The following is a 22,013-nucleotide window of genomic DNA, read 5'->3' as shown; positions in this document are numbered from 1 at the left end:
GAGAGCGATTCCAGTCGAGCTCATTACAGCTGATTCAAATGTAATGTGACACGCCCACGGAGAGCGCGCGCTATTCAAACGCCAACGATTGAGGCAATCCACGCGCAAACCTGTGAACGCCCCCATATCAGCTCGAGAAAACACAAGTTTATTCAGATCATTACTTGTTTACATCGTCTCGCAGCGCTGTGAGGAACAATAATAATGGAAAATACCTCAGAAGTACGGGTATTTCGAGGAGCAAGGATCAGACTGAGCTGAGGAATACAAGTTTTTTTCCTTCTCACGTGAATCGGGTTTCTGTTTATGAATGAATGAACGGCAGAGATGCGCGCTGTTTACCACAGCTCGCAAAAAAACAGTTTAAATTTAAATCGCGTTTGTGAATGAATGATGATGTTTTAGCAAACTGTATTGCTATACTGAGATGAGTAAAAATCGACTGAAATATGTTGAAATAAAATGTAGGCTATTTGTATAAGCAACGTATTAAACTGCAAATTAACATTTATATGCCCTAATATTTCATAAAAACAACGTTACAGTCAGGCGAAATATGAAAGACAACATTTTGTTGACTAGATTTGGGTACAGTTTTTACTGTAGAATATACTGTAAGATTACACTTGAATTGTTGTTGTAATTGTAACCTTTGTAATAAAAAAATATATTTACAAGGTAGATGTAAACAAACTATTAAAAGGTAAAAAAAAAAAATTTCTTTAAATAATTTGTATTGTGTTTTATTAGTAACAAATTTGGGGAGAGGATAAATATTCCAAAACTGAAAATACAGTATGAGAATTAACTGCACAATTACTAGACATGTTTACCTTGGATATTATACAATTTGCAAGCACAATTTGTGAAAAAAAAAAATGTATATAAAAAAATATAAATAAAATTTATATTTGTGTATAAATATATACATATATATATATGTGTGTGTGTGTATGCATATATATATATGTGTATATATATATATTAGAGGTGGGCATAGATTAATTTTTTTAATCTACACTGTTAACCCTTGCTGTAAAAAAAGCCGTAATTCAGACAGTATCATACCATTTTCCATTAAAACAGTAATATACCCTAGAAAACAAAAATAGCCTACAGGAATATACTGTAAATGAACAGTGCTCAAAATCGACACTCAGAGGCTGTTTTCCCAGTCACACCCTATATCCTTAATCACTATTCCCTACATTAGTTCACTAATATATTCCACTTGACAGAGTGAATGAAAAGAAGTGAGTGAATTGTGAAACTGATGAACTCCTGATAAGCAGAATCACTGAAGGACAGAGAAACAAGAACAGAAAAAAGAGAAACACAGAAACTACAACTGACTTCCAGCTACACTGAGTGTGAAACCAGTTTACAAACCAGTTTAACATTATTTCTTTCATACATGTACAAAAGTTCTTGTTGAGAATTAACAGAGATTTAGTTAATAATAAAAAAAATTGTCACCATGATGGAGATCAGTATTTGCTTTAGTTGGTCTCTTGTCCCTGGACTTCTTACCATTCATCTCTCTCTGACTGCTGTAACAGTGAGTTTATAAAACACATTTGATATGGCAAGAAAAAGTCAAGAGGAAGATGATAATGTGTTTTTATTCTTTTGTGATGATGTCACAATCATCTTGGACTATCTGAATTTCAGATTTTTCCTGTATATATTAATTGAAATTATGGGTATGTCATATTTAGCATGAATCTGTGAATCTACAAAATGAAATCAATATTTCTGTAATCAGGTCTTCTGAAAAATAACAATCATATAGTGCATTCAATTTTATTTTACTCCTACTTGGTTCAGACACACACAGACATCAACAATCAGCATATGAATCACAACAATGGTGAAAAGTTTCATGTCGCAATGCATGCTGGGTTCCAGGACAATATAAAACTCCCAGCATGCACTGCTGCATGAATAATAACATAAAAAAAGAAATATTGCCACCACTGTTGAGATTAATGTGCTAAATTGTGATATCTCTGTGTTTCTAAAAGAAAGTAGCTCTGTTTCTCTAGTTATGCATGATGTGTTAAAAAAAATGAGTCATAGTAATTTATTGCTGTAGTTTCACAGTAGTGCTAATGTAACACTTTTGATCGAGGATAAAACTCTGAATGAATAAGAATTAATTCCTTAGTGAATGAACAGGCAATATGATGATTTTATCATCATAAGCATTACAACCACAATCATTCATAAACTGTGTGTGCACAAGTGTGACTTGCAAAAACACAGCTCAAGCAGCAAAAGAAAACCGAAGGCTTTAGCATCAGCAACCCAACTAAAGCAAGCACTGATCTCTATAATGGTATCTTCAAACAAACATTTTCAATAACAATTTCTGTATGACAGAAATAAAGTCATACTGGTTAATAATAAGTGTAATAATGTGTAATGGCTGGAAGTCAGTCGTAGTTATTGTGTTTCTCTATTTTCTGTTCTAACAGCAGGTGTTCATCACTAATGCTCAACATTCACTTACATATTCTCTTAATTATCTCACTGCAACACTGTCTCAATGTTACTTTTACTCTTTGTAGTGTGAATTTCCCTGTGGGGTTGAAAGGGTTAACAGTGTAAGATAAAAAGACACACCCACAAAATGTATTTTAACAGTAATAAACTGTAAGTTATGAAACAGGTTTATACTGGCAACACTGTTGCCAGTAGTTTACTGTAAAATCTAGTTTTTTGGGTCACCGCTGTACAGAAGAGTAGAGCCTGTGCTTCAGTCCGGAGAAGATCTACACACATTGATGAGTTGCTGCGTGTTGCTTTATTTAACAGGCGGTGACTGTGTAGTTGCTGGTCCAGTGGAAATCTCTTTATTTACAAAAGTTTTTTAGTGGTCTCAAATGAAATAAGTTCACAGTAATACTTTGCTCACATTATTAATGCATTATAAATTTTAGTTAATACATTTAAATGACAGTTGGTCAATTTAAGGCAGTCGGTTTCTGCAAGTGTAATTAGTTAACTTGAATTAGAATTTAGTGCATTTTTACAGAAACAAACTAGATTACAGTAAAGAACTGTACAATTAACAGTAAATTACTGGCAACAGTGTTGCCAGTATTTTACTGTAAAAAAAACCGGTAAGGTCTAACAGTGTAGATTAATCTAGATTAATTTTGAAATTAATCTAGATTAATCTAGATTAAAATGGCTCATTTGAATTCTGCCGAAGGCATTCAGAATATGTGTGCTACCCAAATAATGACTATAAAAGTAAGTCTTTGAGAACGGGTTTCTCAAGCCAGGTGGCGCATTAGACCAGGGGCTCATCTCCTGTTTCCAAAATGCATCACAAACTGCTTGAGAAAGCTGTTCTACTCATAGACTGTAAAAGGTTACTACTGTACTGTTACCGTATGTAGGCAACATTAGGTAGGCCTATGTTATTATCAACTACTATAGGCTATCAATTAGGGATGGGCGATATGGCCTAAAATCCATATTGTGATATACATTGCAGCCTCTTGCGATAACGATATTAAAATAAAACCATTTCAGAACAGGTTACACAGACCCTGCTAAACAACTGCTAAATGTTGTTGTTTTTTTTTGTTGTTTTTTTTTTTGAAAGGGTGTATGTAGTTTTGAGAACATATATTGTGCAAAACTGTAAGTATACAACATAATTTTGCCGATAAATAAAATTTAAGTACACTAGCTGCAGAGACTTAAGTAGGTCTAATGTTTATTATGGCTTGGAGCTTATGAAACCCCAAATTTAAAATTAGAATATTGTCTAACTGATGTCTTTTCAGTTAAAAAGAAACACAACAACGATTCTTAAAATCGGGCGCTTTTAATAAAAAGAGATTATGTGCTACACCACTCACTAAGATATATTGGGAATAATACGCGCGCGCTGGTATTCAGTGATATGTTTCGTTTTGAATTTGAGGTGGTAGAACGGATTAGTCTTGTGTTAACTTACCGAACTGTTACCCCACACAGTCTACGTCGGACAGCTTAAATCCGAACCAAGTCCAAATAAGGGTTGCACCGATCTTTTTCACCAGCTTTCACTTTCAGCCGTGTTTACTTAAGATGACGACGAATATGATGCGTTGCAGCCGGGTGTTCCTCGCGGCCGCGGGTAGATTGCGTCATCATAGCTTGTGTAGCTTGAGCCAGCTCCCAACGCTCCCAACCCAACTTGGAGAATAGATTAACGCAGCGCGTTAACGCCGATAACGGCCCACCACTAATATATATATATATATATATATATATGTGTGTGTGTGTGTGTGTGTGTGTGTATATATGAAGAGTTCAGATGCAAAAGCCTCTAAATGCCATCTGAAATTTTCTTCTAGAATGATCATTTTTATGAAGCTTGTATATTTAAGTTAGCTATAGGTGACACACCTGAATGAATGGCTAATTAAGTATGCAGGGGCATTGTCTCATCAGGTGTGAACTACTAAATATGCATGAACGTTTACGCCCCATCCGCATATTGCCTTTCCAAACTAAAAGTGTTTCACAAAACTTAAATCAATGTATCGTTTTATGTGAATGATTAAAAACTCTAGGCGACGACATCCATTAGTCAAAAGTCTTATTGACATATATTTAGTATGTGTTTTGTGGCCTTATTTCAGAAACTTTCATTTTTAGTTTTTTCAATAACCATGCATAAACATTATTCTCTCAAAAATGAAAACATGTACATACATGTGGCTCACATATCATGGTAGCCCTCTTTGTGCTAAATAGAGTGTAAATTTTTTTTGCCATTGATATGTTTATAAGCAACTGAAAAAAGCACAAATGTCAGGGCATGTCAGAACATCTCAAGGACCCCAAAAACACCCCAGACCTCAGAGGGTTAAGTGAAGACCCCCTACTACACATCATGTAGTATAATATCTATTGTAGTGGCAGCTGCAAAATTAATTCGAAGGGATATTAACCACTGAATAACTATTGAAGGAGATGTACAGACACTAAACTCGAGACAACAACCAAAAAAAAAAAGACAAGACCACCCACCCTCCCCCTTTCATCAGCTTCCGCAAATGAAGCCGGGAAAAAAACCTCATATGAACAGTGGAGCTGCAGGGCAGCATAAGGAGTAAGAGGAAAACCTGCCTACCAAAATAACCTCTAAAAGAGAAACCAGGGGACACCCACGCAGCCTCCGTGTAACTAAGTTATTAACAAAAGAATTGCTCTATAAAGCTGAACTATAGTGTGTTTAGCACACAACCCTTGTAACACAGAAATATAATTTCTTTTTAAACACGGTTTAAACTATATAAATTATATAACAGATAGTATGAACATGTATGTGCAGATAAGACACTAATAACGTGTATAATCTGACCAAATAACATGATTGTAAGCAGTCTGTACAATGTCTCTCTTTTTTTTCGCTTGAAAATACTCACAACCTCGTACTAAAGGCCGCCGGTAAACAGCAGGAATGATGATTTAAGTCATTCAGCCATGGAAACGGCATTGAAAAACAATCCTACGCGCAGCAGATCAAGAAGGGTCTTGAACACTGATGGTGTTAACAAACGATTCAGCATCCGAAACCGAACCAAAGATTTTCTTGTTAGTGCCCTGGGTGACAAGAAGACGTGCGGGGAACAGCATTCCGAATCGAATACCAGCCTCCTTCAATTTCCTTTTAACTCCGTCAAACGCCCTTCTCTGTGAGAGTACCTCAGCCGCAAAATCTGGGAAGACGGAGATGTGAACTCCGTCATATTTTAAAGGCGAGTGTTGCCGCGCAAGCCGCAGGATCATCTCCTTGACCGGGTAATGATGTATCCTCGCGATCAGAATTCGGGGACGTCCTCCTTTCTGGGGTAAAGGCCCAGGTGCGATGTTCACGGTCAACTTTGATTCCTGCAGGAAAGTTCTTGGCTCCCAGGAGGTTCGGGATTAGTTTTTCCACAAACTCAGTGGGGCGACCAGACTCCACGTTCTCGGGTAGGCCGACAATCTTAATATTCTGTCATTGGGAACGGCCCTCGAGATCATCCAGTTTTGCACGTGGGGCCTTATTAGCTGATAGTATTTCCTGACAGGAGGCCTCCAGGTCAGAAATGCGGCTTTCGTGCTCAGCTTTAACGCTCTCAAGGTCCGCGATACGCGAGGTGGTTTCAGACAGCGCTGTTTGCAGCTGAGATAGAGTAGCTTCCAGCGAATTAAATCTGTCGTTCATACCGTTATTCATGGTTTGAATGGCTGACAGGATAGCAGTTGAGTCCGTGGCCGTGCCGCGATCGCGATCGGTCTCGTGCTCAATAGACGACGGATTCTCGGCCAGTTGTTCAACTGCGCTGGTTGGTGAATCACCTTTCTTGGGCTTAGTCTTCTTCATCTCACTGTTAGATATTGTTGAGCAAACTTTCGTGATCAAAATAGTCAAATAGTACTAGTTTATGGAGGCTTGTTGTGGGAGCTCCCTAAATTTACGTCCACTCCATGTGGTGCTCTCTAGCGCCCCGAACCCTCATGACGTCACTTCTTACCATGGATCCCCAACGAGCTGTCATTAGAGCTTAATTAAATAAATGCTTCATTTATAATGGGGAGGACATCTTAAGCTATGAAACTTGTTGGAAGTTTTAATGGTACAAAGACCTCTTATATACCAAAAGATCAAGGCAAATTTAAAAGGGTTACTGTAGCTTAATCCACAAGGAAGATGCGTGATGCTTGATATACTATTTTTATTAAACACGGAGATAACTCAAACACAACAATCCATAAACGTTAAAGTGTTAGTTCACCCAAAAATTAAAATTCTTTATTCAACTATTTCTTCTCTTCTGTGTCAGACCTCCTTCGCTATTTGCGTAGTAAACACAGTACAGTGCTTCCGGGTTCTACGCCAGAATGTCGGCTAATTATTGGCTGACGCTGTTCACATAAGCATAAAAACACGTGTGTGATACTGATGCAGGAGCCGGCCAATACTGAGCCAGCGTTCTGACGTAGAACCCAGAAGTGCTGTACTGTGTTAACTACGTGAATAGTGTAGGAGATCTGACAAAGAAGACAAGAAATTGTTGAATAAAGTCATTATTTTGGAGCTTTTTTGTGCACAAAAAGTATTCTCGTCACTTCATAACATTAAATTTGAACCACTGTAGTCACATGGACTATTTAAACGATGTCTTTACTACCTTTCTGGGCCCTGAAAGTTGCAAAGATGTTGCTGTCTCTGGAGGGATCAGAAAGCTCTTGGATTTCATCAAAAATATCTTAGTTTGTGTTGCGAAGATTAACAAAGGTTTTACATGACTTGAGGGTAATTAATTAATTACATAATTTTCATTTTTGGGTGAACTAACCCTTTAACACAAGACAAAGAACTGAGGAAGACTGAAGGCTGAATACACAGAAGAAGGTAAATCAACAGAACAGGGAACAGGTGTGGACTAATTAGGGACCATGGCAACTAATGAATGACTAAACTATAGACTGTAAAAAAAGATGGATGACGCACCTTCACTCTCTTCCATTGTGGAAAAGTGAAGCCGCCAATGTCCCAATATGGTGCTGACATCTTGTGCTGATTACGCAGACTCTGAGCGTCCCATTAGATTACATCACTTCTCAGGACTTGTGCTGCACACTTGGACTAAACAGTAATAATAAATTACAATTAATAAACTCAGACAAGCTCAGTACCGACATGTTTTCCATCAGCTTATTTTCATGAAGTGGAATGTTTGCAAAGGTTTGTGGGTGATTTAAGGCCAAGAAGGATACATCTGATGCATCCTTTAAAACAGGCCGAAAGAAAGGCGCGAAACAAAGGCTGCCTTCCTAGATCCTTCAAATTGAGATGGGCTTCAGCGACGTTTGATGACGTGGCAGCCAAGAACTTTTCACCTACTCTTTTTCAAATACTATGCATTCGGAAATACTACTTTGTTGGCATACTGTTTTATTCGCATAATATAGTCAGTGTTAAGCTTGTAACTCAATTTTTTTTTATTAATCACTCATTACTCATAATATTATTACTTTACTTATTACTTTCTGGCAACAGTAATTCGTTACACTACTTGTTATATTACTTTTCAGTTACACCCCACAGAAGTGGTAATTGTCCATTTTCTCCTCAAAATTCTGACTTCGTATGTGTGCCTCTTTGTGTATGTTAGGGTATATTTAAATGATTTAGTTTGTATTTCTTTAGACAGAATCATCATTTCTATTCATGGAATCTGCTGTTATGACTTAGAGGAAGATCATTCGCTTGCTCATATCTCAATCATATTACATGTTCATCATAACCTGCCCTGTCTCTTCCTATGACAAAGTTCAACTACACTTCTGCGTTCTTTTCTGTGCATACTAGCTCAGATAAACGTTTCTATACATGAAACATGAAGCAAATAAACACACAATTACGACACGATTTGTCATATGATTTGGATTCTAAAATGCTACAAACAGCATAATTCACCTGTTGCCCAGATACGATTATATTTCATGATGCATGTTGTCAAAAGAATTCATGTAAGGTCGTAAGAAAATGTTTTGTTTTCTAGATTTTTGATAACAGGTGGATATATTGTATATCAGGATAAAAGCGATATGGATGGGCAAGCCATGTAATGCTATAGTAAAGTAATGCCACAACTTACTTTTGACGATGGTGTACTTGTCATCTTTTCTCCTGACAAAATCAAAGTAATGTCAATATTTCCAGCCGCTGAATGTAAGCTTTTACATATTCCAAGCTAGCTTGGAGCAATGCTGACATCACGTGCACCCGCAAGTCATGAAGATTGCGAAATGAATCTAGGAATGTTTGGATTGTTGGATTGTTAGGCAACAAAATAACATTGCAACGAGTATTTTATGGACTGTAACTAATATTATTTCTGAAATCTTATTAGAAACTAGTTACTACTAGTTGCTGCAAAAAGTAATCTTATTACTGTAACCCATTGATAGTAACACATTACTGCCCAACACTGTATGTTTCGAGTATTCGATTTCAGACACAACAAATGTCTTGGTTCGGATTGTATTGAGTACCCCTGAATCCTCAGCACTGCTACAGATAATGATGAATGGATTGATAGATGGATGTATTCCAGTCTATCCGTCAATCCAGTTGCTGTGAATTAATCTAATCCCTATTCAATTTTATGTTTTTTCAGGTGTGAACAAGTTTTATGATAACATCCAGGAAATGATTGGATACAAGCCTTGTATATGGTGGAAACTGTGCTGGGTTTTCTTCACCCCTCTAATTGTTGCTGTAAGTAACCTACTTTATTATTTTTAATGTGATATAACATTTTCTAAAAGCTCTTGCCATTTTTGTGACAAACATTAAAATAAATGAATAAAAGTAGAGTATACTGCCAAATCCCAATTTTTTTGTGGAAATCCCAAATCCCAAATTTTGTGGAAAATTACTGTAAGACAAAGTTAAAGTTAGTCAAGTCACATTTATTTATAGAGCACTTTATAATATACAGATTGTTTCAAAGTAGCTTCACATTAATAAGCAGGAAAATAATACTGTTAATGTTGCAAATTATGTCAATTATATAAGTTCAATTTAGATAAAATATAGCTATAAGCAGCTCTACTAAATGCAACAGTGTCATTATTCAGCTCGAGTCAGTTCAATGTTGATGCAATTCAGTTCAATAACAGTACAGATGTTGCAAGGTTATTCATTGTCCAGCTCAATTCAGTTCAAAATTAGTTGTCTTGCAATACACTGAAAAAAGTGAAACATCAGTGCAATTCATTCAAAGTATATATTTACATTGGTCCAATGGAAAATTGTGATTTTCAGTTTATACCTTCAGTTTTCACTTTGCCTCAAAGTAAGTGTTACACCCTCTAAAATGATACTTTGGATTAACTTTAAAAAAATGATGTAATTTGTTACAGCTAATTTTTTTAGTTTTTCTCAAATTGTATTTATGATTTAATTAAAACCATAAATTTTGATTAATGTCAAACCTAAATTTTTGATTTTTTTCAACTCAACGTTTTACCTTAACCCAAAGTACACAGCAAAAACTCCAGTGTAAAATTAACACTCAAGAGTGATGAAGTTAATGAGATAATTAAGTGATTAATTGAGTGATGATTGAACATTATTGAAGACACCTGATGTTAACAAGCAGAATCACTGAAGAAGAAAATCTCAAATTGTAAGTTACCGTTATGGTGATGGGTGTTTGCTTTAGTTGGGCTCTAGACCATTATACGTTTACTTTAGATTTTGTTTGGCTGTTGTATCTGAGTTATAACTGACAGATGAACAAAGAAACAAAAAAGTGATCTGATGGTGTTGGTTATATTATGACACTCATCATTTGAACTTGAGCACTGAGCTCATTAAGATCCTTATTTCTGACTTAGATTTATGTTGATGATCACAGCATAACTGTGATTCGACATAAATATCCAGAATTTTAGATATAATACAAAGGATTTCTCAAACGTTGTTTTGAAAAAAAAAAAAAATCTTTCTTTTAGGCGCACACAGATGTCAAGATTCAGTCTATGCATCTCAACAATGGTGAGGAGCAGAAAATTCAATTAGGAAAAGTAAATTACATAGACAATTCAGATCATAATTTATTCATACAGCAATGCATGATGGGAGCCATTAATGAGTTGTGATTGGTGGCCGCCACTGCAACATGCTTTATTATTGTCACCATTGTTGAGATTCACAGACTGATTATTGATGTCTGTGTTTTTAAATAAATTAATTCAAAAGTCTTTTGATTAGAACAATGTTTATTAAATATTTTGGATTATATGAAAAATTCTGATAATCATATACTGTAGAAACACAGAGCTGCTGAAATTAACAAGTTAAACCAAACTATCTCAATAAGTTTCATTTTTCAGATCACAGCATGATTATGTGAAAACATAACCAACACCATCAGATCACAGTTTTTCTTTGTTCATCTGACTGTTATAAATCAATAACAGCAGACAAACAAAATCTAAAGTAAACATATAATGGTCTAGAGCCCAACTAAAGCAAACACCCATCACCATAATGGTAACTTACAATTTGTGATTTTCTCCTTCAGTGATTCTGCTTGTTAACATCAGGTGTCTTCAATAATGCTCAATCATCACTAAATTAATCACTTAATTATCTCATTAACTTTAACACTCTTGAGTGTTAATTTAACACTGGAGTTTTTGCTGTGCACTTTGGGTAAAGGTAAAACTTAAAATTTTGGTTTGACATAAATCAAAATTTATGGTTTTAACTAAATCATAAATACAATTTGAGAAAATCTAAAAAAATTAGCTGTAACAAATTACATCAATTTTTTTAAGTTAATCCAAAGTATCATTTTTTTCAGTGTAGTTTCAGTGCCAGTTAATCAGCTATTCATTATTAAAGTCTTTATTTGCACATAAAAATGAGACAAAATTCAAGATGCTTCTTCAAAAGTAAAAAGCCTTGTTGTTTCCAGCAAGCAGCGTTCCAAGATGTTTCCCTCTGATTCATTATATGCACGTTAATGAGGGACACATAAGAATGTCCCTTGTCTACGGTGGCCCAGTAGTGCACAACACATTGAAATGTAAAAAGCAAACATAAGTTCACAACACAACGGAAACAAGCCACAACACAACGAAATTAAGCCACAACACAACGGAAAATCTACAACACAACGGAAATAAGCCACAACACAGCGGAAAATCTACAACACAACGAAATAAAGCCACAACACAACGGAAATGCTCCCGACCACTTGAGGGCTCTTGGAGTTAGTTTTCCTAGCCATTGTTCTATAGAGTCAGCAGTCTTAATATATCAATACCACGATTAGTTTTAACAGTGTATATCGACATAAAATATTACTTCAAAATAACCTACATGAATTATAGCTGTGTATTTGATTTATACTCGAGAATGCTTGGACGCGCTACCACAGCACATGATCCGTAAGGGAACGTCTGGCAATTCCACCAAGTGGATAAAACGTATAATTTAGTATAATATAATTTGATAAATAAAAATAAAAGCAATTTGGTGAAATAGGAAGGTATTGGCACAGTTCCACCTATAATAAGTCAGTCTGGTCACTAGGAACCACAAGCTTTGTGACATGAAAAAAAAAACTTGATTTAGGCCTAATGTTTGCATAAAAAACAAATCTTGTACTGTGCATACAGGGAGCTATTGGCACAATTTCACCTGTTGTAAGTCAGTCTGGTTAATAGAAACTACAACCTTTGAAACATGATAAAAGAAAAAAAACACTTTTACAGAAATTTCCTAAAAAAAATTATTCTTTACTGTAAATACATGAAGGGTATTGGAAAAAAGTCACCTGTATTAAGTCAGTTTACTATCAAATACAATAAAGCTTTGGATTTTGAACGTCTGTTTTTGAATGTTAAAAGTAATTTTAATTAATACAAATTATACGTTTTAACAACTTGGAGGAATTGGCAGATGTTCCCTCAGGGATCAAGCGCTGTGGTAGCGCGTCAAACTGACTTTATCGCGCTCCGAGAGCCGTCTAGTGGTCGGGAGCATTTCCGTTGTGTTGTGGCTTTATTTCGTTGTGTTGTAGATTTTACGTTGTGTTGTGGCTTATTTCCGTTGTGTTGTGGCTTTATTTCGTTGTGTTGTGGCTTTATTTCGTTGTGTTGTAGATTTTCCGTTGTGTTGTGGCTTAATTTCGTTGTGTTGTGAACTTATGTTTGCTTTTTAAATGCCGTTGTGTTGTGCACTACTGGGCCACCGTACTTGTCCTTAATCAAAACGACCAAACTTCCAAACTGTCACGTTTAGTATTTGTTGTTTGCCTGTTAATTTGACCCAGTTTTTCCAGTGTGTCTTTTTGATTCAGTATCCTGTTTACCTGTGCATCATTAGTCATGTCAGCTGTGTCTTGTTTTCTTGATTTAGTCCCTGTGTATTTAAGCCTTGTGTTTAGTCCTGTCTAGTTGTCTGTCGTTGTCCGTATTATATGTTGGTTGTTCTGTGCCTGAGCTGTTCTGAGTGTTTTGGTTAATTTTGAGTTTGTTCAATGAAAGCCTGCTGCATATAGATCCTGCATCCTCTCTGCTTCAACCTGCATGTGACAAAACGACAGACCTTTAAAATATGGATCTTCACTGCTTTGGCCTGGAAGGGTCTCAACTTTGGGGAATACTCTGTGGAGTTCTGCCATCTTGCCATTCTCTCCCCCTATGATGACGAAACCCTCAGAACACTAGATTGGATCGGGGCCGACTACTACCACCAAATTGAACTTCCAGACACCTGAGGACTTCCCTGGAGGGAGGCCTCTCAAGTGTCTGGAAGACATGTACCCCCGATCCAGAAAACAGCCAGCTCCAGAGTCTCGTTTCCTCATGGCCACCGCCACGCCTGAGCTCTCGGTCAAGATGGCTGCCGCCACGCCAGAGCCCTCTGCCAAGATGGCCGCCGCCACGCCTGAGCCCTCTGCTAAGATGGCCACCGCCACGCCAGAGCCCTCTGCCAAGATGGCCACCGCCACGCCTGAGCTCTCGGTCAAGATGGCCGCCGCCACGCCTGAGCTCTCGGTCAAGATGGCCGCCGCCACGCCTGAGCTCTCGGTCAAGATGGCTGCCGCCACGCCAGAGCCCTCTGCTAAGATGGCCACCGCCACGCCAGAGCCCTCTGCCAAGATGGCCGCCGCCACGCCTGAGCTCTCGGTCAAGATGGCCGCCACCACACCTGAGCTCTCGGTCAAGATGGCCGCCGCCACGCCTGAGCTCTCGGTCAAGATGGCCGCCGCCACGCCTGAGCCCTCTGCCTAGATGGCTGCCGCCACACCTGAGCTCTAGGTTAAGATGGCCGCCGCCACGCCTGAGCCCTCTGCCAAGATGGCCGCCACCATGCCTGAGCTCTAGGTTAAGATGGCCGCTGCCATACCTGAGCCCTCTGCCAAGAGTGCCGCCGTGGCGCTTGAGTCTCAAGCAAGATGGCCCGTGCATTCCCATCCCCATCCCCATCCCGATCCAGAGACCACTCCAGTCCCCGAGCTCACCCCATAATCCCTCTTGGCCTACAAACACCTAGCTCCCCCCAAGAAATTTGGGGGGCCTATATGACCACTGCCATAGTGGCCGGGCCTGGGTCCCTGGGCAAGGCCACGAAGGCGGATCATCTCAGGTCTCCCGAGTTGCCAGTTCCGCCCTGTTCTCCCGAGTTGCCGGCTCCGCCCTGGAGGCTTCCTGCTCTGAGTAAGCCACATAATATGGCACAAGGCCGCACCTTGTGGGAGGGGTTGTGGTCTGTCACGTTTAGTGTTTGTCAGTTCATGTTTGCCTGTTAATTCATATTTGCCTGTTAATTTGACCCAGTTTTCTCAGTGTGTCTCTTTGATTCAGTATCCTGTTCACCTGTGCCTCGTTAGTCATGTCAGCTGTGTCTTATTTCCTTGATTTAGTCCCTGTGTTTAGTCCTGTCTAGTTGTCTGTCGTTGTCCGTATTATATGTTGGTTGTTCTGTGCCTGAGCTGTTCTGAGTGTTTTGGTTCATTTTGAGTTTGTTCAATAAAAGCCTGCTGCATATAGATCCTGCATCCTCTCTGCTTCAGCCTGCATGTGACACAAACATGATCGATGGTGGTTTATGGTAAATAAAAATGTTGTTTACAGCTTGATACCTAACACAAACCTAAATTTGCAATAATATTTATAATAGAACAAAATCTTAAGGGTTTATTTGCCATACAACAGTGTTCATTTTACTACACCATTATTTGTCCTATTGACTCAGTTTACTGGGTATCCAGTGTGTAATTACAGCTGTAATGCATTTTTGTAATGACAGTTTTACTGCTGACCTTCCCCTACACTTTAACCCATACTGTACCAGCAAACCTGCCCCTAACCTTACCCGTATCACACCTCAATAGCACTGTACATTGTACTGATTTTTTTTATGCAAGTACTTAGTAGTTAAAGATACCTAATATAAAGTGGCACCATGTTTCTAAAGTCTTGTAGGCTTCACTATAAAAGTAAGAATCGTTACAGATTATGGTGTGCAGTAATTGTGTGAAAACTGCAGTATTTTTAAACAGAGCTTTCCTGCAGGGTGTGTTCATCTTCAGCGCGGTGCAAATGGTTCCTCTTAAATTGAACAACTATGTGTTCCCTAAATGGGGGCAAGGAGTGGGCTGGCTCATGGCTTTATCCTCTATGGTTCTCATTCCTGGTTATATGGTCTACATGTTCCTCACCCTGAAGGGGACATACAAGGAGGTAACTGTTTTCATTTACGTATAAAATAATGAACAAAGATAACACAGGCATTACATGGTATATCTGTGCTTACTGGTGCTGGTTCTGGGGCCTTATTTTAGCGGATCAGGATAATGCTGCAGCCTCCAGCAGTGAGGCGTGCTCAGGAGAATGGGCCAGAGCAACAGCAGCTTCAGTCACCGCCACAGCTGCCGGAGCAATCACCGCAACAACCGCAGCAACCGCAATCACCGCAACAACCACAAGCACCACAGCAACCACAATCACCACAGCAACCACAATCACCACAGCAACCGCAATCACCGCAACAACCGCAATCACCACAACAACCGGACCAGGCACAGCAGCAACCGCAATCACCGCAGCCAGAGCCGCAGCCGCAGTCTCAGCCTCCATCTCAGCCTCAGCCTCCATCTCAGCCTCCATCTCAGCCGCAGCCTCCATCTCAGCCTCCATCTCAGCCTCAGCCTCCGTCTCAGCCTCCGCCTCAGTCTCAGCCTCCATCTCAGCCTCCGCCTCAGTCTCAGCCTCCGTCACAGCCGCAGGTGCAGGCTGATAGTTCATCTCCAACTAACCCTGGTAGCGATGCCAATGTCTAAAAGCAGTAGAGGTGAACCCCAGCAGAGAGCAATCAACGATTAACAGCACAGAAAACTTCCATGTTTATACAGTAATAGAATCATCTACCTCCAGGGGTCATAAATAATCAAACTAAACATAAAATGTGACAGAAAATAATTAAAAACACAAACAAACAAAAAACACTTGCATTTGTAAAACTTACACACAAACACAAACTCTGTAAGCTTTCCAAATGTGAAGCAATGAGTGTCAGTGTTAAAAAAAATGAATTAAACTATGTATTATGTGAATTTGTCTCTACTAAGGTTATACTGTGAGTTAGATTTAAGGACAGTGCATTGTTTTGCAATGCATAAGCTATTTATGTAAGGTATAAACAGTTTCTATGTTGCACTGGGACAAAGCAGGAGTCCATGATTATGATTATGTTGTATTGTGGGTCATTTGGAAAAAACAAGGTGCATCAAGCAAGCCCTGTGTCCGAAGCACAATGAATTTTTATTCGGTAGAGCCCTTGGATGACCCATTATATGTTGTTGAATATCTTTGTTGAGAGAGACTGTTATTATCTTTTTCTTTTTCGAGCTAAAAAAGAGAAAACTTGTATGTGATTTTTAGAATTATTTTTAGAATGCTTTGTACTTTAATGTTGAGACCAAGGACCAAAATCATAGACTAAAGCAAAAACGAATCTATGCCTGGCAGTGTGTAGTTTGTAAAGCACAGGGTACAAAAATACAGAAAATGAGAACACCGCAAAACACAGGGTGAACATTTTTGCCGATTATTCTACAGATTACTGATGAATGCTGTCAATTCAGTGTCCTGTTTACATGTCCCCTCAGGAAAAAAAAACAAAAAAACTCAGATATGTCTCTGACCCTGAGTGCATATCAGCTCCTTAAGCCTGTGATTTATGTAGTCGCAATTTGCATGACCATTAGTTACTTCATGTGCCAAAATGTTGAATCGTTAAAACAAAGCAGAAATGCACACACGAACTGGCCACACGATAACAATGGTTTACACTATACTATATTGTGCCATACCTTTTTGAAAAAGGATACAGAATATTTCTTAATAGTTAATACCATATTTTAAGTAAGTAGCATATATTAAAACATAATTAGGGCTTTTCTGCCCCCCCACCCCAAAAAAACAAAACAAAACAAAAACAAAAGCACAAGCCCTAGAGTACAGGGGCAATGATGTGCTGACAGTTTCCATCAAAGGCAGCTACACGTGAAAAGCATTCGGTCAAGTTAAACATGTTTACTAAGAAGAGACACGTACCTACATAAAATGTGAAATGGCTATGTCCTGTGAGTTTTGTACAAAGATACTTTACTGCAGTTTTATCTGGAACTTTATTGTAAAATTGTATTGTGTAAAACATGTAACCGTGAATGTCTGTACTCCATTAAGTTTTTTGTCTAAATGTTGAAATATTTGAAAAACAATTGCTGTTTTCTGCAATAATATTTTGAGCTCTGAAGCACATACCTTATGGAAATAATGAGTGATGATTATAAAAAGGATTATAAAACAAATAAGATTTATGTCTCGTAAGAAAAAATATTGTTTTGTATATTTTTAACTGTTACACTGCCTAAAATTATAACATAGGACATGTATTTAAATGGTGTCATATGAAAAAGCACGATTGTTATGTAAAATGTATGAATAAACAGAAAATATTCGTAGTCTATAATCTGTGCGTTGATTCTCAGTCTTCACTAGAAGCCATTCAGAAGTCTGTATGACAGCCCAATTGTTTCAAACAGTATCCCTTTAAAAATGCTACAAATAAAGACATCACTACAGTCAGTAACCAATAAGCAGTAATTAACTGGGCTGAAAGAATGAATGAACATGACATAAAATCCAGCTCTTTCTGCACTGTTAACCCTTGCTGTAAAAAAAGGACAATATTATACCATTTTCCATTAAAACAGTAATATACCGTAGAAAACAAAACTAGCCTACAGGAATATACTGTGAATGAACAGTGCTCAAAATCGATACTCAGAGGCTGTTTTCCCAATCACACCCTATACCCTCATACACTATTCCCTACATTAGTTCACTAATATAGTCCACTTGAATGAAAAGAAGTGAGTGAATTGAGACACTGATGAACACCTGATAAGCAGAATCACTGAAGGACAGAGAAACAAGAACAGAAAAAAGAGAAACACAAAAACTACAATTGACTTCCAGCCACACTGAGTGTGAAACCAGTTTACAAACCAGTTTACGATTATTTCTTTCATACATGTACAAAAGTTCTTGTATAGAATTAACAGAGATTGAGTGAATAATAAAGTTTGTAGTCACCATGATGGAGATCAGTATTTGCTTTAGTTGGTCTCTTGTCCCTTGACTGCTTACCATTGATCTCTCTCTGACTGCTTTAACTGTGTGTTTATAAAGCACATTTGTTATGGCAAGAAGAAGTCAAGAGGAAGATGATTAGTTGTTTTTGGCTTTTGGGATGATTTAACATTCATCCTGGACATGTCTGAATTTCAGATCTTTCCTGTATATATTCTTTTGAATTTATGGGTATTTCATGTTTAGCATATTTATCTGTGAATCTACAACATGAAATCAACATTTCTGTAATCAGGTCTTCTGAAGAATATCATAATCATATAGTGCTTTAAAACATTTTGAGCTCCTGCTTATCCTGGACACACACAGACATCAACAATCAGCACATGAATCTCAACAATGGTGACAATCAAAAGTTTAATGTCGCAATGCATGCTGGGTTCCAGGATAATATAAAACTCCCAGCATGCACTGCTGCATGAATAATAAAAAAAATATTGCCACCATTGTTGAGATTCATGTGCTAAATTGTGATATCTCTGTGTTTCTAAAAGAAAGTGTAGCTCTGTTTCTTTTTGGTTTATGCATGATGTGTTAAAAAAAATGAGTCATTGTAATTTATTGCTGTGGTTTCACAGTGGTGCTAATGTAACACTTTTGATTGAGGATTAAACTCTGAATGAGTAGGAATGAATTCCTTAGTGAATGAACAGGCTACATGATGATTTTATCACCATAAGCAACATAACCACCATCATTCATAAACTGTGTGTGCACAAGTGTGACTTGCAAAAACACAGCTCAAGCAGCAAAAGAAACACTAATGTTTTAGCATCAGCAACCCAACTAAAGCAAGCACTGATCTCTATAATGGTAACTTCAAATCAAACATTTTCAATTAAACATCTCAACAACAACTTCTGTAGATGTATGACAGAAATAAAGTCATACTGGTTAATAATAAGTGTAATAATGTGTAATGGCTGGAAGTCAGTTGTAGTTCTTGTGTTTCTCTATTTTCTGTTATTGTGTTCCTCTTTCCTTCAGTGATTCTGCTTGTTAACAGCAGGTGTTCATCAGTAATGCTCAACAATCACTTACATATTCTCTTAATTATCTCACTGCAACACTGCGTCAGTGTTACTTTTACTCTTTGTAGTGTGGATTTCCCTGTGGGGTTGAAAGGGTTAACAGTGTAAGATAAAAAGACACACCCACAAAATGTATTTTAACAGTAATAAACTGTAAGTTTTAAAACAGGTTTATACTGGCAACACTGTTGCCAGTAGTTTACTGTAAAATCTAGTTTTTTGGGTCACCATTGTGCAGAAGAGTAGAGCCTGTGCTTCAGTCCAGGAGAAGATCTACACACATTGATGATACGCTGCATGTTGCTTTATTTAAAAGGCGTGACTGTGTAGTTGCTGGTCCAGTGGGAATCTCTTTATTTACCAAGATTTTTTTGTGGTTTCAAAAGAAATAAGTTCACAGTAATACTTTGTTCACTTTATTAATGCATTATAAATTTTAGTTAATACATTTAAATGATAGTTGGTTAATTTAAGACAGTCGGTTTCTGCAAGTGAAATTAGTTAACTTGAGTTTTAGTGCATTTTTACAGTAACATACTGTAGATTACAGTAAAGAACTGTACAATTAACAGTAAATTACTGGCAACAGTGTTGCCAGTATTTTACTGTAAAAAAACCTGGTAAGGTCTAACAGTGTGTGGTATTACTTTGTTTTGCAGGGAATCATAGTCTCATGAGTACGGTAATTATCAAAGGAAAGAAACAATACGCAGAATACAGAGTAGTGTTTACATTTCAACAAACACACTGATTGTGCCAGAAACAAATGAACCAACCAGTGAATTTAACACTGTCATGTTAATTTTGTTACCATACATTTTTATTGTGTGTGTAGTTTGCTCTTGCTGTGCCCTCTCCTCTGGTCTCACTGTGGGCACTTCTCCATTTTAAAAATAGTGTCTCGACCAAACCAAGAAAATGCTAAATACCAAACCATGTCCTCTGTTTTCATGTTCAAATACCTTTGCTCCTGGCAGATTATTTGACATTATGCAATAGATAAAACTAAAGGCATTTATGGCCCTTCCTAATGTGGATTTTGATGTGATTATGTCCAAATTACTTGAATGTGCATTGTTTTTGAGAAGTAAAAAAGATGGCATGTAGCTAATGGAAGTACAGAAGTACAGTGGCAAGAATAAGTTTGTGAACCTTAAAACTAATTCACATTTATTTGTATAGTGCTTTTCACAATACATGTCGTTTCATAGAAGTTTTACAGAAATAGGTTTCTTCATTACAATTTAGAGTAATCTGTTATCATTGTTATAGAGTAATATGTTATCTATAAGAATACAAATCATGAAGTTAGCTAATATCATGTTTTTTTTGTTTGTTTTTTGTTTTTACAGAAACATTGAGCTCATTAAAGCAATTATTACAAGTTGTGATCGTAATGATTACAATATATAGATAATTTGGCAGTGGTATCTAGATTTCTACATTGATTACATTTAATTAGTGGTCGTATCTTCATCTCAAAGTCACAATTATAGTCACAATCTAACTAATCTAATAATACACAAACAGTTGTATGGGGCAGCCAGGAGGTACTCAGATGTTCCACAGGTTGAGCGTGCACATGTACCTGTAAAATGCCACCACCTTGAGGAACTGTCCAAGACTCCCGTCCAAAGCCTGTAGTTCACGTCGTCAATGATGGCAAAAGGTTGCAGGCTAGGCATTGAATAGAATAGAATAGAATGAGGCATTTATATAGCGCTTTCATATGTACTACTGTACATCCAAATCGCTTTACAATCACATCAGGGAATCTCTCCTCAACACCACAAGTGGCCACAGTACAACAGCGCCAGTGCGCTCACCACAAACACACACACACACACGCACTACAGGTGGAGCCAGTGCGCTCACCACACACCAGCTATAGGTGGAGAGGAGAGAGAGTGATAGAGCCAATTCAGTGCATGGGGATTATTAGGAGGCCATGATTGGTAAGGGCCAATGGGTGGAATGTGGCCAGGACACCAGGGTTACACTGGCACGAGAAGTGATTTTTAATGACAACAGAGAGTCAGGACCTCGGTTTTACGTCTCATCTGAAGGACGGTGCTCTTTGACAGTATAGTGTCCCCATCACTACACTGGGGTGTTAGGACCTACACAGACCACAGGGTGAGCGCCCCCTGCTGGCCTCACTAACACCTCTTCCACCAGCAACCTGGTTTTCTCAGGAGTCTCCCATCCAGGAACTGACCAGGCTCAGCCCTGCTTAGCTTCAGTGGGCAACCAGTTTTGGGCTACAGGGTGATATGGCTGCTGGCAATATCGAGAGAGACATGTATGTGGGTAGTCTCGACCCAGTGCATCATGTACACATCACGTGGTTATCACACCGATCTGCTGCTGCATGATCCCATCAGCCCTTGGACAGACCTTGCATTTCTACACCCAGGGGTTCCCTTAGAACAAGTGTCTAGGCATGTTGTGCATAACAGACGCATCCAAGACAGGCTGAGGTGCCGTATGCAACAGGCACACAGCCTTGGGCTCCTGGACAGGACCTCGACTGCATTGGCATATCAACTGCCTCAAGTTGTTAGCAGCATTGTTGATCCCGCGGAGGTTTCGGCCATTGATCCAGGACAAGTACATGTTGGTCTGGACAGACAACACGGTGATGGCGGCATATATATACTACTAAGTTGGTTCACGCTTACGTTGCATGCCGTAACTCACCCGCCATCTCGATAAAGCACAGGTAGCCTTGTTCGCTTC

General features: G+C 38.2%; 1 protein-coding gene across 1 annotated transcript in view; it reads left to right on the top strand.

Moving 5' to 3' along the window:
• The window catches only part of slc6a1a (solute carrier family 6 member 1a), a 59,186-nt gene extending 41,628 nt beyond the window's left edge, over positions 1–17,558 (top strand). The window contains exons 13-15 of the mRNA XM_079850278.1: positions 9,180–9,280; positions 15,100–15,267; positions 15,369–17,558. Of these exons, the coding sequence (XP_079706404.1) occupies positions 9,180–9,280; positions 15,100–15,267; positions 15,369–15,866 (767 nt within the window). The 3' untranslated portion in view covers positions 15,867–17,558. The remainder of the gene's footprint in view (positions 1–9,179; positions 9,281–15,099; positions 15,268–15,368) is intronic.
• Positions 17,559–22,013: the final 4,455 nt, after the last annotated feature.

The sequence above is a fragment of the Squalius cephalus genome (genome assembly GCF_949319135.1).
Source record: "Squalius cephalus genome assembly, chromosome: 18".
Lineage (NCBI taxonomy): Eukaryota > Metazoa > Chordata > Actinopteri > Cypriniformes > Leuciscidae > Squalius > Squalius cephalus.
This window is presented reverse-complemented; position numbering and strand designations above follow the sequence as displayed.